General features: G+C 41.6%; 1 protein-coding gene across 1 annotated transcript in view; it reads right to left on the bottom strand.

Moving 5' to 3' along the window:
* The window catches only part of LOC114145116 (sodium/potassium/calcium exchanger 3), a 37,690-nt gene extending 18,640 nt beyond the window's left edge, over positions 1 to 19,050 (bottom strand). The window contains exons 1-2 of the mRNA XM_028018511.1: positions 17,909 to 19,050; positions 13,060 to 13,182 (exon numbers count right to left, since the gene is read on the bottom strand). Coding sequence (XP_027874312.1) covers positions 13,060 to 13,182; positions 17,909 to 18,095 — 310 coding nt within the window. The 5' untranslated portion in view covers positions 18,096 to 19,050. The remainder of the gene's footprint in view (positions 1 to 13,059; positions 13,183 to 17,908) is intronic.
* Positions 19,051 to 21,699: the final 2,649 nt, after the last annotated feature.

The raw sequence follows: 21,699 nt of genomic DNA, 5'->3' as shown, positions 1-21,699 counted from the left end.
TATTTCACCTCCATTTTCATGGACCTTCAGCTCCATCATGAAACAGAAAGAATAGTTTACAACTTTCCCACTGCCTTCTTCTCCCACTCTTCCAACTTTCTGCAGCCCTCCTCAGCTTTATGTTCTGCTGAAGACTTCACAAGCCTGAAACAACCCAGAGCAGCTTGTAAAAAGCCGCAGAGCACACAGTCGTCTAAAGGTGACAGCTGGATGTGTTTAATATTAACTGCTAGGAGCCGGTGTGAGCTCCATCCAGCCCAGATACCAGGCTGGCAAACAAACAAACACATCACAGAGTCAAGAAACAAAATTCAACTCAACACTCAGGAAAAATCCTGTTGAGAAGAAGCTAAATCCCAAAGAGCTCATCATGTCTCCAAAAAGCATGAAGCCCAGAGTCCCGGCGGAGATCAGCCAGAGTGATGGGGAAGAGCTGCAGATTCCCACCGAACCTTCAAGACATTTTCATACACATCAACACTGACAGGTTCCCCTTCACCGAGTCAGAGGCAGCAGTTTATGAGTTCCTACATAAATTCCCTCTGATTTCAGGGAGGGGGCATTTATCGTATCGTTTATCATGATAAAACTCGCATTGTGAGAAGAATTTTTATTTGTCGTTCTCACCATTAATGACGTTTAAACCCCCCAAAACAGTCCATATCGTTGTAATTGCTAGTTTTACTATTTTTTCCACTGTTTGTTCAATGAGCGTATCAGTAAATATCAATAAATCCAAACATATTAACAAATGCAGTTAATATGTACAGTTTAGTGATACAAACCAAACTTCTTCATGGTGTCCAAAGTGGAGATTTGAGAAATTTCCTCATTTGTGTTTGCAGATGGTGATTCTTTTGATTCTTCCACTTAGAGTTCCAGTTTTATTGTATATTATTGACAATTTAATGTACCGTTTTTCCACTTTACAACTATGCAATGCTTTTTGTTGTTCTCACATGAAATACGCTGAAGTTAGTGGTTATTATGTGACAAAATGTGCAAAACGTTCAGTAGGTATGAAAACTTTTGCAAAGCACAGCGTTCTCTTCAATCTCCAGCAACCAGAGCTCACTTTGCAGCAGAATTTGGGTTTTAACTGAACCATTTAATCTCAGATTAGACAGATTTTTTAGGAAATAATATTTATTTCAACATGAGCAGGTCAGAATAGAGCGAGTGTTTCCTGGAGGCAGACGGAGAAAGGCTGCTGGGCCCAGAATGAAAAGGGGGTCGCTCCAACGCTGCAGCCACAGCTGCCAGGACGAACACTTAGTGATGTTAGTCAATGTAGAACAAGCAGAGGCGAGGCCAAGATGTGGTGCATTATGGATGATGTTTGGAGACCGGAGGAAATACACAATGTCTGTGGATTATTCATGGTAGGAGAGAGAGAGAGAGGGAGGGATGGATGAGGCCTTCCAGAGCTAATGATGCTACCAGAACACGGCAGCTCAGCTGATAATATTCCTTCAGTTTTCCTGCTGACATATCAGAGCATTTGAAGTTTTTTAATCAGTAATTAGTGCAGTTGTGAATGGGGTCACTGGGATGAAGCTTCAGCTGCTGATAATGACTCCTGCTGCCTGAAGCAAACAACTCAGAACTCCCTGAAACAAACTCAAACAAGAGCAGCAAGATTGTTTCCTGTTCTCCAATCAGGCCGGCTTCCTCGTTCCTCGTGACGCACAATCAGCTGCCGTCAATGTATCAATCAGCAATCAGGCATCGGTTCACAGGGGAACGCGTTCCCTGCTGCCAGCATCATCCCAGCCTCGTTTAGCAGAGCCGCTGTGAGCCACATAGGACAAGCGCCGAATCAGGATGCAGCATGGCCTCGTCTCTGTTGGATCACTCCTATTCAGAGTCTCACGTATGCTGCACCTTGGCTTCTGCTTTACGCAAGACTCTACAACAAAACCGTTCCCATCAGATGAGTTCAACAATCTGGCAGAGGTTGCTGAGGTAGCTCAAAGGCTCCCAAAAGAGGCCAGAAGATTTCCCCCCAGACGATGACGGCTCTGGGCTGTTCTGCTTCACGTTGCATGAAGGACCAAGTGCCAGAGCAGGAAGAAGAACTGGACTAGAGATCATGTTCAGATTGCAGACGTATCAAACCTTCCAGCCTCTCAGGAGATTCACAGCTTCAACTTATGCAAGAAAAATAAAGAGGAAGAGCATGACTTTGGTTCAGGGTCATGGCAAAGGGAAGCCAATATTTATTTTAAAGGTTAAACAGCAAACAAACAAAACAAGTTTCTTCATTTTCTCAAAGAAGTTAAACTGAAAGGAAAATTTAAATCTTATATTCCCACATGGGCCATAAAAATTAAACTGAAGGAGCTGGAGGGTTAGGATATTCATCCCTCCTAATGTTTTCAACTGCTGCCCAGCCCATCATCTCTGCGACGGCTGATGATGTCATCGCCTCTCGATAAGCAGAACTGTTACGTAACGCCGCCGAGGCTCCATGTGCTCCGCCGGAGCGGCGAGGGGGAGTGTGTGACGCGTGTGTCAAGGATTGAGAGTGAAAAAAAAAAAAAAAGAAGAAGTAAATCCTGCACAACTCCACTCTAAGTTATGACATAACGCTTTTTGATTGTTGCCATGGAGATGGACATGTATCACTGCTGGATTTGGTGTGAGGGGAGAAGGGATGAGTAAGAATGGGGTGTATCTGTGTGTGTGTTTTCCTTCAACATAAAATAAGACAATAACAATAAAAAACAACAGAAAGATGAAGAATGGGATTTAGAAGAACGTGATTAAAATGTATTAATATTCACAAACCAAAAATCAGATGTGAAGGCCTGAGAAACAAAAGCATTGAGAGATTTGTTATTATTTCTAATTTATTTAGGATCAACACTGAAGTCAACACTTGAGTTGATGATTATGTTCATCAACATAATCAAGAATTATTTTATTATTAATCACACTTAAGAGTCTAAAGAATAAAGATGCGGTATTTCTATTCCACAATGACAAAGAAACATTTAATCATTTCATGACAAAGGGAATTGAATATTGTTATCAAAATTGATTAAGTTGAATGGTGAAGCGTTGGGGAGGGGCACTCTGTGGGCGGAGCTGAGCTGGGGAGGAGCTATGGGTAAATGGGTGGAGCTTTGTGAGGTCAAGCATTTAAATAGTGTTCCTAAATTGGCTGTTTTGCTAGTTCAGGTATTTCATCTTCTCAAACCGCATTTTCCTTTGGATATTAAAAAAAAATTATAAATAGGTGAATTTTCAGCACATATTTTGGTGCACAGAAAAGCCATGAACAAATGGAAGTTGACTCTTTATCACTGGTGGTTCAGGAATGACTCAGAATCCCCTGGGATGGGTTGGAGGAGGTTGATGAGGAGCGGGATGTCTGTGGACCCAGACAAACATTTACAAGCTAGACAGAAAACAGCCAAATGGTGCCACTGAGGTCTGGCTTATTAACTGTTTGTAAATGTTTCTCCTTCTTGAGAAAACCTCGGAGTGATTTAAAGTCAAGCTGATGAGGTTCTGTTTGACAGAATTGTCAGATTCTGATCGTTTCATCCCTGTTTTTGCATTTGTCTCATCACCCTGAGGAGGACCCACATCCGTGCAAACATTTTCCAGCGGCTCTAAAACGCACATGTCTAAATGATGCATAAATATACGCCACAGCTGGCAAGAAAGCTTATTTTATATCCAAAGAGAATACGTTCGCTGAAGCGTGCAGGACAGAAAAAAAGAGAAGAGCAGGACTAATATTGACTTTCCAACAGCTGTGTGCTGAAGCGTCACGCAGCTGTTGGAAAAACAAATTTATCTCCAAACATCCAGCAGTTTGTGTTTATCGGGGAGACCGGTTATTTGCTCTCTCAATCCATTCGTCTGGATGAAAATGACAGATTATTCCAACAGCTGCAGAATTTTATGTTTTCCATCCTTCAGCTTGGAGAAAGACAAAAAAGAAAATAGTGATTTAACGTAAATTGAAGAGTCTGGAACGTCTTCTGAAGTTCAGTCATGTTGCTGCCGACCTTTCACCCCTTCCAGAGGAACAGCAGGGCCGGCGTTAACACACAAAGACACAAAGAAATCATTAAAGCATCTTTTGCCACTGCTGGGGGTCTGTTTAGAAGTTCCCCCTTGTGCAATTCCCATGCAAATACTGAGCATACATGGACGGCTGGGGGCCTGTTCTGCACATGCTCATTGGGGTGCTGGGTGCGTGACGATGATGTGGGCTGACACAACATCGTAGTTACCGTGCTGAGTAATGTCTGACATTTAAGGACTCCTGCTTTGTTCCCCCTCAGTCTCCTCTTTGCGGCCCGCGGCGTGCATGCGGCGTGCGCTGATGCAAGGATGCAGCTCCTTTCTGCCCGGCGTGAATGTGACAGATTCCCCTCTGTTTCCTCAGTCATCATGTGTGTGGTGTCGTAGTTTATGAATGCACAGCTGCAGCAGCAGTGAAGTGAAATGATAAGATGGATGATGATGGATGGTAAAAATACACTGAGCATTACTTTGCGTCCATTTTTACTGAAAGTCCATCTTACTTCTGAACAGAGATCAAATGAAATGACGATGTCCATCCACCATGTTCTGCTTAAAGGGAAGCTAATGTGCTGTTAGCTGAGCTAAGTCTTCGTTTAGCATTTTGAATAATTTTGAAAATGTTTAGCACACTTAACTTTCCCTAAGTTTAGTGTGCTAAACTTAGAGAAAGTTTAGCACTTAGCATTAGCTCCAATTAATGTTTATGAGTAGTGCTTTAAGGTTAGTGCATCTCATTTTTTAGTTAGCGGTGTCCAGCATAATGATTATGTTTCCTCAGCAGTTTGTATGAGGCAGTGGTTTGGTTTTCTGAAGCTCATCAGTGGCTTCCTGCACCATGATGCCAGAAAACCTCCGGATGTCTGAAGATGATCATTCAAAACAAACGACTCCTCAGGGATAAACTTGTAAAGTTATTTGTGTCTTCACAGAAAACAGCAGAGCTCTCCACCTCGGAGAGCATCGGAGCATGTTTTGTTAGAAGCTGTTTCCGTGGCAACCGCATCCAGCGTCTATGCTGCATTTCTCAACACACAACAACCAGATCAGTCGGTGCTCACGTGGCAGTCCGGGCACAACCCCGGCCTCTCGGCGTAACGGCGGTGAATCACCGGTAAACCATGGCAACGCAGGCGGCGCAGCCTCCGCTGGAGCGCCGCAGCCTGGCTGTGGACAAAGCTCACCTCCGGGTGACTCATCTCTGGACGAAGTGACTGCAGCGTTCACATGAGGCGAGGCAGAGTGGTGATCTAAACTCAGTTAAGTGACAAGACGCATCAATGAAGGCCGTGAGTTTGTGAAACGTGGTGAGTCATCAGAGAGACTATAAATAAATGCTTTGAAAGAAACTGCAGGATCTGGATATGAGCTAAAAGAGAACTTCAGTAATATATGGGCGTTTTTGGCTTTTTTACAGTAACACATTAATCCCACGTTGTAATGACCTCAGCAGGACGCCCGCTCAGCTTTGAAAAGAAAATACTGACACATCTGCAGAGTTGTGTTAAAAGGACGCAGCGCTGCACCTCACGGCCGCTGCTGACGAGGCTCCAGCTCTGATATCACCGTCCACAACAACGATGGGGATTTTCCCTCCAATTTAAACTTTCACTTCTTAAAAAAAATCTGAGTTTCTTCTTGGACTTTGGCTACTTTGCATGTTGTCAGTGCAGGCTTTGAACCTGACCATGACCAAATATTCTGCAGTTTGTGCTTGAAATAAATAAGGAAAGGAGACAGTCCTACTCTGAAACGCCTGACACAGAACCTGAGAGACGACATCCTGCTGCTGATCAGCTCCTGTACTTTTTACTGCAAAGTGGAAGGAAAATTGACCAATTAAACATTTTCATTTAGTCACACTGAGTGAATAAATACTTCTGCTGAGCCACCTTTAGGTTAAAGACAAAGATATCTGCTAGAAATCTAGACGTTATTATTTATTATGATCTTAATATTATAAAATTCAATATTTTTCCAGTTGATCTGATCTGTGGGCAATTTGTGTTAGCAACGTACTGTATGCTGTTGAGCAAGCAGCACTCAACAGAAAAGATTGAAAATGTTTAAATATTTGGACACTGCAGGATGAGCGAAGTATAATAACAGCAGTTATGTTCATATTACACTTATGAACTTTTCAGCTTATGGTTCTATTCATGGTGCATTTTCATCATAATCCTCTGAAAATGCACCAGACCAAAGAGTGAAAGAGTAAAACAATTTATTAAACCATCTTCGAAAAGCCTGGGGAAATATTATAAAAACATTTTAATTATTATAGCATACTGCATGAAAGGAATGTATAAATAAACACATAATTAGATTAAAAATGCAGAGCTGCACATCATCGAGATGAATAACTTCACATGTAATGAGCTTCTGCATACCTAAGGTGTTTTTACTTGCTTATTTTATTCATATGACCAATTATGCAAATTTAAATAACTTTATTGCAGCGAATAGCGACTTTCCTTACTGAGTAGATGGCAGCAGATATCTCAGTTGAGCCCATTTGACGAATGTCTGCATCCAGTGAAACAGCCACTGAATATACAGTATCTGCTGCTTTATAATATCGACAACCAGCTGAGATCATAACGCTTCGCAACACATTTGGCTTTATTCCCAGTTTAAATTAGTGACTGTACTGGAGTTCCTGCAGCTTGGAGGGACTCTACAGTAAAATGCTGCATTTTAAAGGTAAAAACAAAATACTCATGGGACCACATTGGTTTTACTGCTAGAATTCATCTGTTTACAAAAACAGCATCAAAACCAGATAGTCAGGCAGTTAATGACATTTTGGAACCATTACTAACAACATTGTGATTTAAAGGTTAAAATGGTTTGAAATGTAGAGAGTCAGTCTGGATGGAGCTTGTTCATGTCAGCACTGCTGTAAGTAGTTCATAAACATGGAGGCTCACAGAAACACTGTGTGTGGAAGCCTGCATGTCCTCTGAAGCTCCTGGGACTGCAGCAGTAACAGGACGACGCCCGCTGAACTCAGGGAAGTCTCGGCATCGCTCGCAGTCGCAGCAGCGGGAAAAATCTCTAAAGGCGAGTCTCTTCTGCTCCTGGTAAACAACCAGAGCTCCATAATTCAGAGGGCAAAACCTCCTGTGTTGTGTTTTGCTGCTACCTTGGTGCTTCCGTTAAATTTTTGGATTGCTGTGCAGTGATGAGATGAATGTTAAATCAGTGCAAAGAAATTTATGGGTTTAAAATACTTTCTTTCAGTCAGCAAGGTCAGAATGTTGGCAGAAGTGAAGCTGGGAAGGAGTTGAGCTGAAATCACAACGTTAGTCTAATTAGATGATCATCACTTTGAATTAAAATGGTCCGATTTTCTACTGAACTATCATCTTTGAGCTTAAGTATGACAATTATTATTACTAATGAATAATAATTGTAATAATAGTAATGCATTTTATTTTAAATGGCCTTTCACTGTAAGATAAAAAGAAACAAACAATGTATACCAAAAGTAACAACTGAAACAGTATTGCAATAAAAGAGAGCTAAGAAAAATATGCTAATGTAAGAAGATGTTCTAAGACCACATTTAAGATAATTATAACATTGTCATTATTTAATATCACAAATAAATATGCCATGCTTTGCAGATCTACCTTTTAATAACGTAGAATTATTTTCTTTAGTGCATGAACAAATGAGTCAAAAGTACAGATGGTACAGTGATTTTAATGTAGCTCTCCTGTTAGCCGATTAGCACAAATGTTTCCACCATTGGTCATAGCAATAAAATAAGAACATATTTTTGGTTTTAACAAGATATAAATCTCGATAGAACCATAAACTTTCTTGGGGTTTTTTTGTATCTCGCTATAGAAATAAAATGTTTTGCTTTAGTAACGTTCTGCTGCTGAATTATTCATTTTCTATCTCTGGCAGTTAAACGCTTCCATAATGACTCACTAGAATATCAGCGCAAAATATGTATCTCTGAAGTTTGTTATTATCAAGTGTCACTGTTGCTTTTCTTGTTCTGTTCATGATTTGATCAATGATTCTGAAAATAGCAAACTTGGTCTTCTTCCCATAGTAACAGCTTCCACACTGAGGGGTGTTATGGTGCACTCAGCTAAGGTGTGTTCCCTGGTTAAGAGTCAACACACAGCTTCAGTTATTACTGCTAGAAGGAGATCAGGCCTGAAATCTGGATGTAGTGATGGACCTGAACCTTCAAAATGCATAAAGACAGTTACAAAGTCGGCCTTCTATCACTTGAAGAACATTTCCAGGATTAAAGGACTAATGTCCCAACAAAATCTAGAGAAACTCATCCATGCGTTTGTCTTTAGACTGTCAACAAGTAATAGCAACGGCCTTTTGTGGAGGATTATGCATCTGATTTAGTTCCACATATAGAAGCAGCGCGCATCAGGTTTTTTAGGGTGAAAAGATCTGAATCAGGATGTTCAGTCTGCAGTGAAAAAGTCAGATTTGAGTCGCATTACTAATCATAACTTCACTGATTCCTCTGTGTGTCTCTGAAGGAACATGTTTCCACATAAATTTAACATATTTGCCAACAGAAATCTTTGAAACGTGTTATCAGTGTACCACAGAGATATTTTTAAAAAAACTAAGCATGTTAAAGGCAAAACCGTTGGTCATGCCTGCCTGTACACCCCTGAGCGAAAAACTGGAGGAAAATGAAAAGAAAAGCAGTGAGAAACAAACAAAATGTCACCGTGGATTAATGTTGTACAGCCACTAAAACAAGCCCAGAACCAGCAGGAGCTGATGTAGAGGGAAGGTTCTGACTCGGCTCGGCTAATTGCAGTGATGGATTGGTCCAGGTCCCCTGAGCTCCAAGCTCCTGATCCTGCAATAACAAAACAGGATGACTTTGCCAAGCTGCACATTTGGCAGTTATGAAAGAACTTTGCCATCATCAGTAGCAGCAGCCCAGTGATGTCACTGCAACACCAAAGCACCGATTCCTCAGAGGAAGCCAGTCCGGGCCGCTCTGTGGGTCAGCTTAAGATTTGATTGATGACGGGCTGAGGGTGACACCCCTTCCGTCTTCTGATTAATTCATCAAACACTCGTTCGCTGCAGACACGTGAGGAAGAGCCTGGAGGAATCCCACGTGAAGCGAGGCGAGCACGCCGACGCACTCTGCGACTCGCTGCAGAACCCGGCAGCTCCCTCGCATTAATCAATACTGCTCCAAAACTTTCAGCCAAAAACCGCAGGCACTCCAACACACACCGCATTCCTCACAGGGAAGCCCCGATTAAGTCACTGCAGCTCGCTTTTAATAACAGAGGAGGAAAACACCCCTGGAGAGAGCAGTCACATGGAAGGAGGGAGAGGAGGGGAGACGGAGGGCCGCCGAAGCACAGGCAGGTTCACCGCTGAGCATTTAGATGGGATTTCTACCACGGCTTGTTAAAGACAGGAAAGATAGGAATACATTTCTGTCAAAAACTGAAATGTTTTGGGATTAATCTCAGAAAATGTTTGACATTTGGAAATGTTTTGAGTTTCAAAGGTGAAAATATTTTGACTTTTGAGACTCAAAAATGTCTAAGTTTTGTTCTTAAAAATTTTCGAGATTAATCTCAAAATATCAGTTTTTCTAGCAGATTTTTTTACTTTTTAAACTCAGAAATTTCCATGTTTTTTTTATTTCTAAGATTAATATCAAAATTGTTTTTTTTCTAGTAAAAATATGACTCAGAAATTTCCTTTTTTTTCCAAATGAGATTTTGTGGCAGAAATTTACAACTTTTTTTCTGTCTACTATGGTCAGATATTGCCGAATAAAACTCTACAGTACTATTTACTGCAGATGGGAACTATAGAGAGACAAATCTGGGCTCAGAAGTGCTAAAATTAACAACTTTTACAACATTAAACAAAAGCTCATAAATATCACTTCATTAGCAGAAAACAGCAACTCCCAGAACAAATTCCCAGAAACAACTGTTCTTTTTTCCATCTTCACTGATAAATGATGCGGTGATGAAGAGGAGAAGACAATAAACAAGCGCCTGAAATCAACAGAAGCAGCGGGGATCTCATGATCAAACTCATGGAGGCGTTTTGGAGAGGAGAAAAATTAGCAAACGAGAAGCTCTTCCTTCCCCTCTGCTTCCCAGCTCTTGATCAGCAGGTTTCTAATTTCAGGCGACAATCAGCTGGAGGTGAAGAGTTCGCATCATCAGCTAGCACTCTCAGGAAATACATATGAAGCATGCCACATGATCAGATGTATAATTGCACAATCACTTTATTAGTAAAGAATAAAAACAAGATCAGTAGTCGGCCTGCATGAGATAAAAACAGTAAAGTACAGCGCACCCCAGGATTCAAACATTTCAGTTTAAAAATACTTTTTTGATTTGAAAGGTGAACTAAAAAAATTATTTGTGGGTGTTTAGGACCACAACCACTCGCTAATTGCTAAAATACTGGAAATCCTGTCTAAAAATATCCATTTTAATAGTTCAAACACCAAAAATACTTTAAAAAACATGAATTCACCCAGTGGAAACTGCTGTGGAGCTAACAGAAGCTAACATCTTTGGGGTTCAGCCAATCAGAACCAAGGAAACCAAATTCTCTTAATTCTTTTAATTAATTTAGATTTACTCTAGGACAAAAAATATGTGAAATTTGTCAAAATTATGTCAAAAAAATGGCAAATTTTCTGTGAGTAATTTATATAATAATGTTGGGCTGAAACGATTGATCATGATTAATCAACTATTGAAATAATTGTCATCTACTTTGGTCATCAATTCATTCTTAACTGGAGGTTGCAGATTCAAACGGAACATTTATTTAAAAAACACACTCAGATCAGCAATTGTACAAAATGCACAAAACATATCTATATTTAGAAGTTAAGATGAAACAGGCCACTCCTTGCTACTTCTGTGGGATTTTTGATGGAAACTAGAAGTCAGGTGACACTAATCAGGAGTATTGATCAAGTGTGAGTCTCTATAGAAACAGGACTTCTGTCTTTTTGCAGCTTTAGGCGCGTTAGGGCAACGCCAGGAGGGACGGACAACAATGACGACTGAAGGGAAGCAGCAACTGCTGTCCATCAATCTGTGAAGGGCTTCCGGCTGCTTGCAAATAATTTGAAATCCATCCATCATTCTGCTGAGACAACGGTTACTAACTAGAGGACGACGTTTAAGACAGCTGCCAGTCTTCCCAGTAGAGGACATTCCATCAAATAAACCAGCTTTGTCGACAATAAGATGCTTGTTTTACCCTTCTTCTCATTCAATCATGGGTTTTTAAATATCTCCGTAACTTTCTCTTAATTATCAGGTGAAGGATGACAATTACCCACAAACAGGTATTTGTCCGTCTCAAGAGGACGGACCACCAAAGCAGGACAGGACTCTGAGCAAATGGAGGTTATTGAGCAGGAGCGGCGTTGTCCTCAGGAGGGAAGCGCGGGTTAAAGCCGCCGGGTTGGGCCGCTTTAAATTTAGCAGCAAGAGGAGGAAAAGAGCAGCTCCTGCGTCATCAGCAAGGGAGAAGAGTTAGGTGAACTTTGACCCTCGCTCCGTTTATAGATGGAGGCAGGTAACCTTGGAAAGTGAGACGGGAGGTTGATGATTTTGCGACACAAACTCTTGAGAGAGGTGACCGATCCTCTCCTTCATTTAAGTATTTCAAAGTTCACACATCAAAAACCTGTTTAAGTTTTACAAAAGTATTCACAACCCTAAAACTTTTTATTTTTCATTTTGTCCCAACCTGAAACTTCTGGGTATTTTATTGGTGTTTTATGTGATACTGCAACACTGCAAATAGTTAGCAGAGCTTCACTGAAACCAGCAGACTGAGATGGATGAAGAGGGGTACATTTTTTGTCTCTAAAAAGTTACTCAAGTCAATATAACTTAGTAAATGTAACTAGTTCCTGCTCAACTCTGTTAACAACCAACAGAGCACATAGTTCGCATTTATTCACAACCAATCAGATCAATCAGAAGAGTTACCGCCCACTAAAGCAAGCAAAATATTACAGCGAGAGCGTCAGTTTTATAAAAGGAAATGCCAGCAGTCAGAGCTTTGTGCTCACGCAGTAAATACATTTGCATCACATTAAACAGATGGTTTCAATGAAAGTACATTCATGTGTTAGAACAGTCTAGTCAAAGTCTGAATGTAGGTTCACTTGAGAATCTGGAGGAAGAATTAAAAAATGATGTGCACATACGCTCCGCATCCAATCTGGATGAGCTAACGGTGTTAACCAAAGTACTGACGGGTAGAAATGTTGACATCCAGATGTGTAATGATGCCAGAGACACATCCTGTAGGTTATGTCTACATGCTAGTCGCTCTGCATGATAGTGATTAGCATGATTAGCTATCATGCTAATGTTAGCCTTAGAGCTAAACTAAGCATTTTATTTTATTTTTGAAATATTAACTGACGCTAGCATACTGAATGGAGCGAGTTAATGTAAGTCAGTGATTACCCACATGCTATTGACTACATCTTAGCTAACTTTGGGATTGTTATTCATTTTGGGTATCAGAATGCCTGATTCAGATCTGACACGTTGGCAAGTCCTGTTTAAATGTCTTCAACCATGAATTATTTTTATCCCTCCACTTCAGTACCATACACTGCTTTGATTTTCCTGAACACCTGAAATCCTATGGCAACACATCAAAGTTGGATGATACTTCGCTGTAGCGCCAGCATCAGTGTGGAAACATGAAGGGAGGAACAAGGTGAGATGGAGACAGTCAGTAGAAGGTGAGAATAATCCCAGTGAAGTGCCGGGGACTGTGAAAAACCAGCAGCATGAACGTCACCGCCTGCTGGAAATCATATGACCGTCCAAACTAGGTTAGTCTACATTAGGGGAACCGAAGACGGGAGAAACAGGGAGAATGATTTGTTTCCCATTTTTCGCTTTTCTTATTTTAGCCTCCTCTCTCTATTCTGGAGCAAAGGAAAGCGGAGAACACTCGTGTCCTCTTTCTTTCATCCCGCCTTACCTGGAGCGGTGCAGTTCTTCGGCTCTTCATCAATCTCCTCTTCCTCCAGGCTGCTGTTGGACGTCTCCTGCAGCAGCCTCCGTCCAACGCGTCTCTCCTGGCCCTCAGCCGAGGTGGGAAAATCTGGAGGAAGACATTTTTAAACATTTAATTTCACATAAAGTTTAGAACGCTTTGAGTTGAAAGCCTGAATGCACATCCTCAGGTGGGACATTTTGTATGATTTCTAACTGCAGGAGAGAGGAGGAGAGAGGATGGCAGTGCAGAGACTCGCCTGCAGTAATGCACCAAGTTCTGGTCATCAGATAGAGATCAGAACTTCTGGACCAGAACTTCGGTGGTATTCCTGTGTCTGCTCTGGCTTCGTCTTGCTAAAACCAAGTATCAGCATAATAAACATAGGAATCGCTACAGAAAGGGAAGCTGGAGGTTTCCTTCTGGATGAACTTCTTCATTACCATTTTTTCTGTGCAGGTGTTTAAATCCTGTTTCAAGAATCTAATACAGTGGATTTAAAGGCCAGTCATTCATTATATTAGACCGGTTTTCGTGATATCTAACATTTGTTTGATGAAATGTTAAGAATAACAAAATCTGAAGAAATGTGTTGAAGGAAAATTATTACTTTCCACAGCACTTAGCTTTCCTCCCCAGCAGACAGATGTTGTGATCAGGAGTTCTTTGGGCTCCTGGAGATTTTTTAGAGGGTTTCTTGGCCTTTCTGGACTTTTTCTCTCATTATTAGTCAGAACTGTTGATCAAAACTCATTTCAGAGATGCTCTGATTGATTGAGAGGAAAATATGATGGATGCCTTGAGGCTTCTGTGTCTGTGTGGGAAGTGAGTTGCTGGAATGCGTCGGGTTTATCAGACCTGCTAATTCACTCACTAAACGGGGAAATTCATAATTTTCCAAAACAAAATCCTCCTGGGAGGGGAGTGGAGCAACAGCACAGCCCACAAAGTGCGGCTCCCACTGTGGCCACATCTGCACATTCTTCCAGAAAGCAGCAGCTCCACAGAATTCGTTTCATCCTTCATGAGCCCGGCAGGAGCGCGCTGCCCTTTTCCACCCTGCCAACCACAAACCCAACCCAAAACAGGTTTTCAGCCGGAGTGAAGGAGCCGCTCAACAAGCCTGGGGGGACGAGTGAACTCCTCACCTATCTTCACCTCCGCCGCAGCAAACGCAGCAGAGGCCACCGCTCAGCTGCTCCGCCCTCCTCCTATCTGTCCCGACCTTCTGCACGGAGCGCAAAGAGGAGTGGGAATGATTAGAGTGGTTCGGCGAGGAGTGCTGCGCTCCCTCATAACTTTATTATTTGCATCATAAATATTAAACTTATATTCCTATAAGCTGGTTAACAAAGCGCATCGGGTTTGTTGGAAATGTGTGAAGAGCTGATACGCTTAGAGTCACAGCCAGAGGAGCCAGACGTGACATAAATGCTACATTTTTGTGCTTCTCCGTGTTACTGAAGGACAATTTAAACAATTCCTCAAGTTTTAAACTAATTTATCAGGAAATGTAAGGAATTTATTGGAAGAGTCCATGTTACCAGCGCTGATGCTACTTCATAACTTCTGCAGTTTACTCTGACCAGCTGGATATGGACTCCTGGACCAAACCCTTTCTGATGATGAAACATTCCCAACATCTTCGTTCTTGGAGTGTTTTTGGCTTCTTTTTCTCCTCCTGCTCTTTGGGTCCAGGCCTGAGCTTCTCTGTCGGGTTAAAGCAGAGATGGACCAATCAATTCACCAGAGATCAGTTTTTCCTCAGTCTGCTCTGACTGGGGATCAGGCGGGTCAAATCCTGAAAAACCAGATTTAATGACGCCATCAAAAACAATCCTGCTCTAATCTATTTTTCCTCAGTTTTTAAAATGATTTAATTTTTACTCAGTTTAATATTCAACAAGCTGAACAAAGAATCCACATGGTGCCATCACACATCAGGCTGATGAATCCATGTAACTTTTTCTCAATGGTGACAGCAACTACTGACCGTGGCCCCAACAATATAAACTGTGAAATGAAACAATTAAACGTAAATTATGAACGGTTCACCTTCTGCAGCCTGAACACAACTTCCTCCTGACCCACATGGACCCGAGTCTCAGAGCTTTGCTCTGGAGTCTGTGCTCTGCTGCATCTGGTTCGACGATTAAATGGGAATAATCCTGGAATTCCTTCATTTTTTCTTTAAAACTGCAGCATGTTTTTCACTTTCTCAGTCTTTAAAAAAGTTTGAGAAGCAGCATTCACCTTTTCTGCACCACAAGTCTGGAACAAACTGCCAGAAAACTGCAAAGATGCTGAAAAACGGAGACCCTTTAGATCAAGACTAAAACTCTACCACCTTTGATGCAACTGGAACATTAATCAATATATTGCATATTTGCTTGATGACTTTGAAATGTTTGCTGCTTATTTCACAGCTGGTTTTCATTCTGTGAAGCACTTTGAACTCCTTTGTTGATGAAATGTGATACGCAAATAAACTCGGCTCAGTCAAAATCAGAACCAACTCTTCAAATCTCAAGGAAAGTCCAGAAAACCTGGTCTCCAGAGTTTTCTGACCACAGGTCTAAAACCTCAATGTTCTTTGGTTGATTTAGTTCATTGTGAAAAACACACAGATCAACACCAAACTCCTGGATGTTTGAGAAAAGTTGGATGAGAAGTAACCTCACACAAACAAGACGATCCAGGAGTTCACAAGAACATCTTAGACATCCTGAAACCTTCTGCTCTGCAGCTGAATATCTCAACTTTAAATTCTTAATAATACAGAAATCAACAACAAAAACAAGCCAATAAAGCTCTTTGCAATAATTTCATATTAATGCGATCGGCCTGCATTGCAATCCAATAATAATGAGTCACTGCAGAAACTTGTGGCCGTAAAGCTGGACTCACTGATGAAGCATAAATCACAACTATTCTGCTGTCCCGACCATAAAAATGTTAAAATCATCTGACGCGATTCGCTGCCGACTCACATCCAGTTTGGAGTTTTGAGGAAAACCGAGAGACGATGGAGACAATCTGGACAACAAGGCGTCGTTAACTTCAGCTGTGTGTGATCTGTTTGCAGGAACCACTCAGGTTGCAGAGTGTGTTCATCTGGCCTGATTTCACAGCTCTGCAGGTAAAACACCTGAATAAAACAAACACCAATACAGAAATGTGGGTCTGTGCAGGACTGGGCTGCTTTTGCGTGAATTAATGCGTCCATCCAGTGTGACACGGAGGAGTCCAGCATGTCGCTCTGCTGAGGCAGGCAGGTGATGTAACACCGACTTCCTGTCGGGTTCAGGTGAGTTTGCAGTGATTCGTTGGTCATAAAAGCAGGTACGGTCCATTTGGCATGCGGACCCGTTACAAGTCCTGCTGGAAAATAAAATTAGCATCTCCATAAAGTCTGCCAGCAAAGGGAAGCTGTAAATGCTGTAAAATGTCCTGGCTGACTGTGGACTTCAGAAAACCCAGTGGACCAGAACCAGCAGATCATCACTGACTGAAACTTCTCCTCAGACTCTGGGACCCTGACTTACAAACGAAATACAAACTTCACTTTCATCTGAAAAGAGAACTTCAAACCAGTTCTGGTTCTCCTTAGCTAAGATGCTTCTAACATTGTCTCTGGGGCATTAGTGGCTCAACTCAAGGACTTTGGTGGGTCTAGTCCAGGGGTCTGAAACTCCAGGCCTGGGGGCCGCAGTCCTGCAGCTTTTAGATGAGCCTCTGCTGCACCACCTGAATAGAATAATTAGGTCATTAAGGCTGGGAGAACTGATCTACACAAGGAGGAGGTCATTAAGCCATTTCATTTCAATGCTTTGTACCTGTGGCACATCTAAAAACTGTAGGTCTGCGGCCCTTGAGGACTGGAGTTTGAGACCCCTGGTCTAGTCCAAGTCGCTGACTTGTCTGTGAGGTCTGACCTCAAGCACTGACTCCAGTCCATCTCTGGTAAATCTCCCTCAAACTCTTAAAAACATATTTGCTTTACTATCCATTCTACTCTCTGATTATCCATCATGATTGTGCATCTCCACAGTTTTTCCTTCCACTAAACTTTCCATACATGTGCTTGGATAAGCCCTTCTGTGACTAACTTGGTTCTTCCTGTGACCACCTCTCCCTGTTAGGGTGTCACTGACCTGTCTTGACTGAGTAGAATACATGTGTCAAACTCAAGGTTTGCGGGCCAAATCTGGCCCGCCATGTGACTCTATAGGGCCACATAAATACAACCTTCAAGGTAAACAGCTGTGGCTGTTTAGCTTGAAGCTGATTTTTTTCTGTATAGGGCCAAATTACATCAACGAGAAAAGATTTTCAAAATTATTAAATATTACGATGTTTTCACTGAATGCAGAGTGAGCTTTTATTCATATTTTTCACTTTGTTGGCAGGTTTTTTCAGTATTTTCTGCCACAATTGGCTCTTTGAGGATATTTATCATCTTGATATGGCTCAAAATGAAAACGAGTTGAGTTTGACGTCCCTGCTGTAAAACATACCGTTTCTATGTTAAAGGGATTTTTTTTTTACCAGTAACCCAAACCAAAAATTCTAGTTTGGGCTTTATCAGCTCTATGCTCTAATCATTTAAATAAACTGAAATAAACGCTTTTTTTATTTGTTTATCTCTGTTTTGCATTTTTATTTTTAGATGATTTATTTCACCATCTGACAACAAGCTGTTTCTTATTCGGAGATCCATGAAGTTTGTTCTCGTTTTAAAAATACAGATAGAAAATAAATGATTCAGGGTTTGAACATGAAGGGGAAGAGATGCTGAAAGGACACAGTGTAATAATCAATCTTCAGTTCTCACCTGGATCTTCCCTGAAGTATGACAAGCCCTTCGCTGCCAGCAGGAATCCTCCGAACAAGCAGATCTGGATCAAAACCAGCTCCTTTCGCCTTTTCCGTCTCGCCTTCATCCTCCTCCGGTTCGGCGTCGCTCCATCCCGGCGCCGGATACCCGGCGGAGACATCTCCTGTTCGGCTGCCTCATCCATACGGATCTCCCCCACCCCTTCCTCCTGCCGCCTGAAGCCGCCACAGAACCAGAGCAGGGATGAAGCAGGAGCTCCGGTAATCCCAGGGAAGCAGCTTTCTGCCCCCCGAAGTGAAGGAGAGGGGGGTAAAAAGTTGGGGAGTGATACCGGGGAGGTTCTGTGAGGCAAAGCGGGCCGAACCGAACTGAGCTCCTGTTTCAGAGAGCCGGGTTGTCTCCTAATGTCATGTTAGAATCTGGTTTCCGAGGCGGGGAGGCTGCGGGCGGCTGCGGGAACGCTCCATGGATGCGTGTCTGCTGCTGAGAAACAGAGGAGAGGGAGAGCGAGGTGCGGGGAGCGCGCACTCTCACAGGCACGCAATAATCTGGAGGCTGAGCACTGCTGCGAATAAATAAAGAAACAATAAATCTCACAGGCCGGCCGCTGTCTGTCTCTCTCAACCTTCAGCACCTTTACATGTGTTTTAGGTTTTCTTTCCAGAGGCGTTCCTAGGATTCACTGGGGCCCAACCCAGAAATGAACTCACTCACATTAAAACCAGTTAGAAGCACTGAAGGAATGTTCTAACACATGTAATTCGATACACATGCAGACCAATGATGGGCATGTAAATAATTTGATTTACAACATTACAAGCATTAGCAAAGGTCATTATTCTGTTCATTTACTTAGCAGCAATAAACAACAAAAGCCATTTTTCTAAGATGACCCAGAAGGGATGACAAAATGCAAAAACCACAAAACAAAAGCAACAACAGAAGTTATGCTAAAATTAATGTGCCGCTAAAACACAAGTTTGTCATGAGATGGTGTGGTGAACAGTGGTGAGGCAGACGCAGCAGACCCAGGATAAGATGATTATGGTGATTTATTGGTGAAAATAAATTCCAAAGTCCACAAAACCTGGCAGCACAGTCGAGCAGCAGGCTAGGGCTCAGCACTGGTAGCAACAGGCTACATGGACAAGACACATTGACAAGGACCCGACAGAGACGCTGAGACACAGGTGACATTAAATACACAGGAGGGTAATCACAGAAACCAGACACACCTGGGAAACTATCAAGGGGAGGACAGGGCAAGACGAAGACTCGGGGACACAGAAAACTCTAAATAAATACACAGAAAAACACAGAACATGACAAACTTTCTAGCTTAACTTCCGTTTTTATATTAATTCTGTTTTTTTATTTTCATTTTTTTTGTAATAAACTTCTGCAAACTTCCATTTTAGCGTTTTGCTTAAACAGAAGTACTGCAAAATCCGAACTTCTGCTTTAGCATAACTTCCATTGTAGCATAATTTTCTTTTTGTAATAATTCTATTTTAGCATCATTCAATTTTATGCTAAAATGGAATTAATGATAAACTCGCTAACATCTGTTTTAGCATTGTGCTGAAACAAAAGTTATATTAAAATCAAATTTGAGTTTTACAAACTTCTATTTTAGCATAAATTTCAGTTTGTGTTTTGGACTTTGGCAGCTTGTTGAAACAAATAACTCTGTGTCATAAGTCACTCCTTTCCTCTAACAACTGAGTGTCATGATTACAAATGTTCTCCATGGATGAAGTCTACTGACAGCATTCTCTAAGGGCAGAGAAATAAATGATCATTAGCATCAGCTAATGGCTAAAACCTTAAGACGATGCAGATAAAAATAGTCGTTTTGCAGAGTTGCCATGAATCCATGGGAGGTAGCCTGATATAATCTGTGAAGAAATGTAACTGAACCCACATCATCTCATTACTGGGACATTAGCCCAGCGTAATGACCCAGAATTAATCGACAAAGATGCTGAGGCTTTAAAGAAGCCATTTGCTAACAGTAACACATTATAATCGTTCTGGTTCGCCAGGATTTGTGCTTAAAACCGAGTTCTAAATCCAGAGATATTCTAAATCAAACAAAAACCTACAGATTTTCTGTTGCCGGTTTGATCAGGATACATGTTTGTTTGACATTTACAGTTGTGTGAAGTTTACTTGCATGTGGCTGTAGAGCCTTTGTGCAGGTTTTCCCCTGTGGTTCTGACAGTTGCTGGAGGAATACAGATAAACTGACCCAGTTGTGAGGAACTGTGATGAAGAAAACTTTATCCTGCAGTTCAATGACCAGAGTTTTGCTCCTGCTGGGGGAGAAATAAGGGAACTTTCAGGAAAGAATCACTTTAACAACTTATTGTTGCAAAACTTCTGTAAATAAAGATATAATTGACTGACAGGATAATAAAGAAGAGATTAACAGCTTATCTTGTGATCAAAGCCAACGGTGAGGAAGTGCCTGATCTCATCTGGAAATCCTCTGAACATCTTTGTTGTTGAAAGTTTCAGCTTTTCATGGATTTCATGGACAGATTCCAGGCCGTTTGTGCCATTCACCCGGATTTGTGGCGGTGCATCAGGATCCGCCTGACGGTGGTTTTCTTCACATCTTTCTGATTGTTTGTTATGTGTAGCTGCTTCCAATTAGAGCTCTTCCAAACGCCATTTCATGTTGGTGTGCCTCAGGGTTCTGTTTTGGAGCTCTTATTATTCTTGGTTTAAAAAATAGAATTCAACCAAAACCCGACATTTTAATAACATTTCTGCTGGTATTGCACATCCATTCCTGCTCTGTTTTTATTTGTCATCTTTTGTAAGTTGTCTTTTTGACGTCCAAATACACATACACATTATATATATATTTTAAAGTCATCCTTTGCAAGTTGCAAATCCCTTGGATGATATTTCTGATAAGTGCATAGTATTTTTTATGTTATGTTGTTTATATTTAACACTTTTTAATGTGTGAACCTACAAACCTTGATGCTGCTGTTACACCTGCATTTCTCAACTGTGGGACGATGACGGATATTTTTATTATTTTCTAACGGTCAGAGCCAGGACTCTGGAACGACCTCCCCTCTAGTTAGACGTCAGTGAATTACTAAAGTTTAAACTCATCTTTTTACAGTTTCTTTTAAGTAATCATTTGATGAACTTATGTTTTATGTTTTTTTGTGCACTTTGTGAATCCTGAATTATTCTGACTGGTTAAGGTAAAATGCATCTCTAAGACAATGAATAAATCCTCCTGGAGGTTTCATGTAAACAGCAGAATGGAAAAAGTGGTGAGAGCTGCTAGCAGCTGGTGTCATTGTGCTTTATTAACCCTTTAAAGGCAGAAATCCTAGGACCTGACCCAACGACCAACAACCAATCCTCACTGCAGAGTTTGTTCAGACAGGGCATGAATTCCCAAACTCCCAGACACACACACACACACACAACACGAGAAAAAAACACTAAGGAGAAGGAGGAGGAGGGGGAAACAAATTAAATCCAGTTAAATTGTTTTTCCATAGCCAGTGGGCTTGGCACAGGCCTCTCACACAGACATGCAGGAGATGTAAGATAAACAGAGCAGCCTGAGATGTAAGAAAATCTCAGGAATTTCAGCCACTTTTCCTGTTTCATAAAAAGTCCCAAACTTTGGGACTTTCATAAAAAGTCCCAAAGAAGACAAACTTGTGTCCACGCCCGCTCTGATTGATCGCGTCCTTCTGGGATGTTTGCCGCATCGATAACCCTCCTCTCCTCTCCGCCTGGCACCAGGTTCT

The sequence above is a fragment of the Xiphophorus couchianus genome, chromosome 5 (assembly GCF_001444195.1).
Source record: "Xiphophorus couchianus chromosome 5, X_couchianus-1.0, whole genome shotgun sequence".
NCBI classification, from domain to species: Eukaryota; Metazoa; Chordata; class Actinopteri; order Cyprinodontiformes; family Poeciliidae; genus Xiphophorus; species Xiphophorus couchianus.
This window is presented reverse-complemented; position numbering and strand designations above follow the sequence as displayed.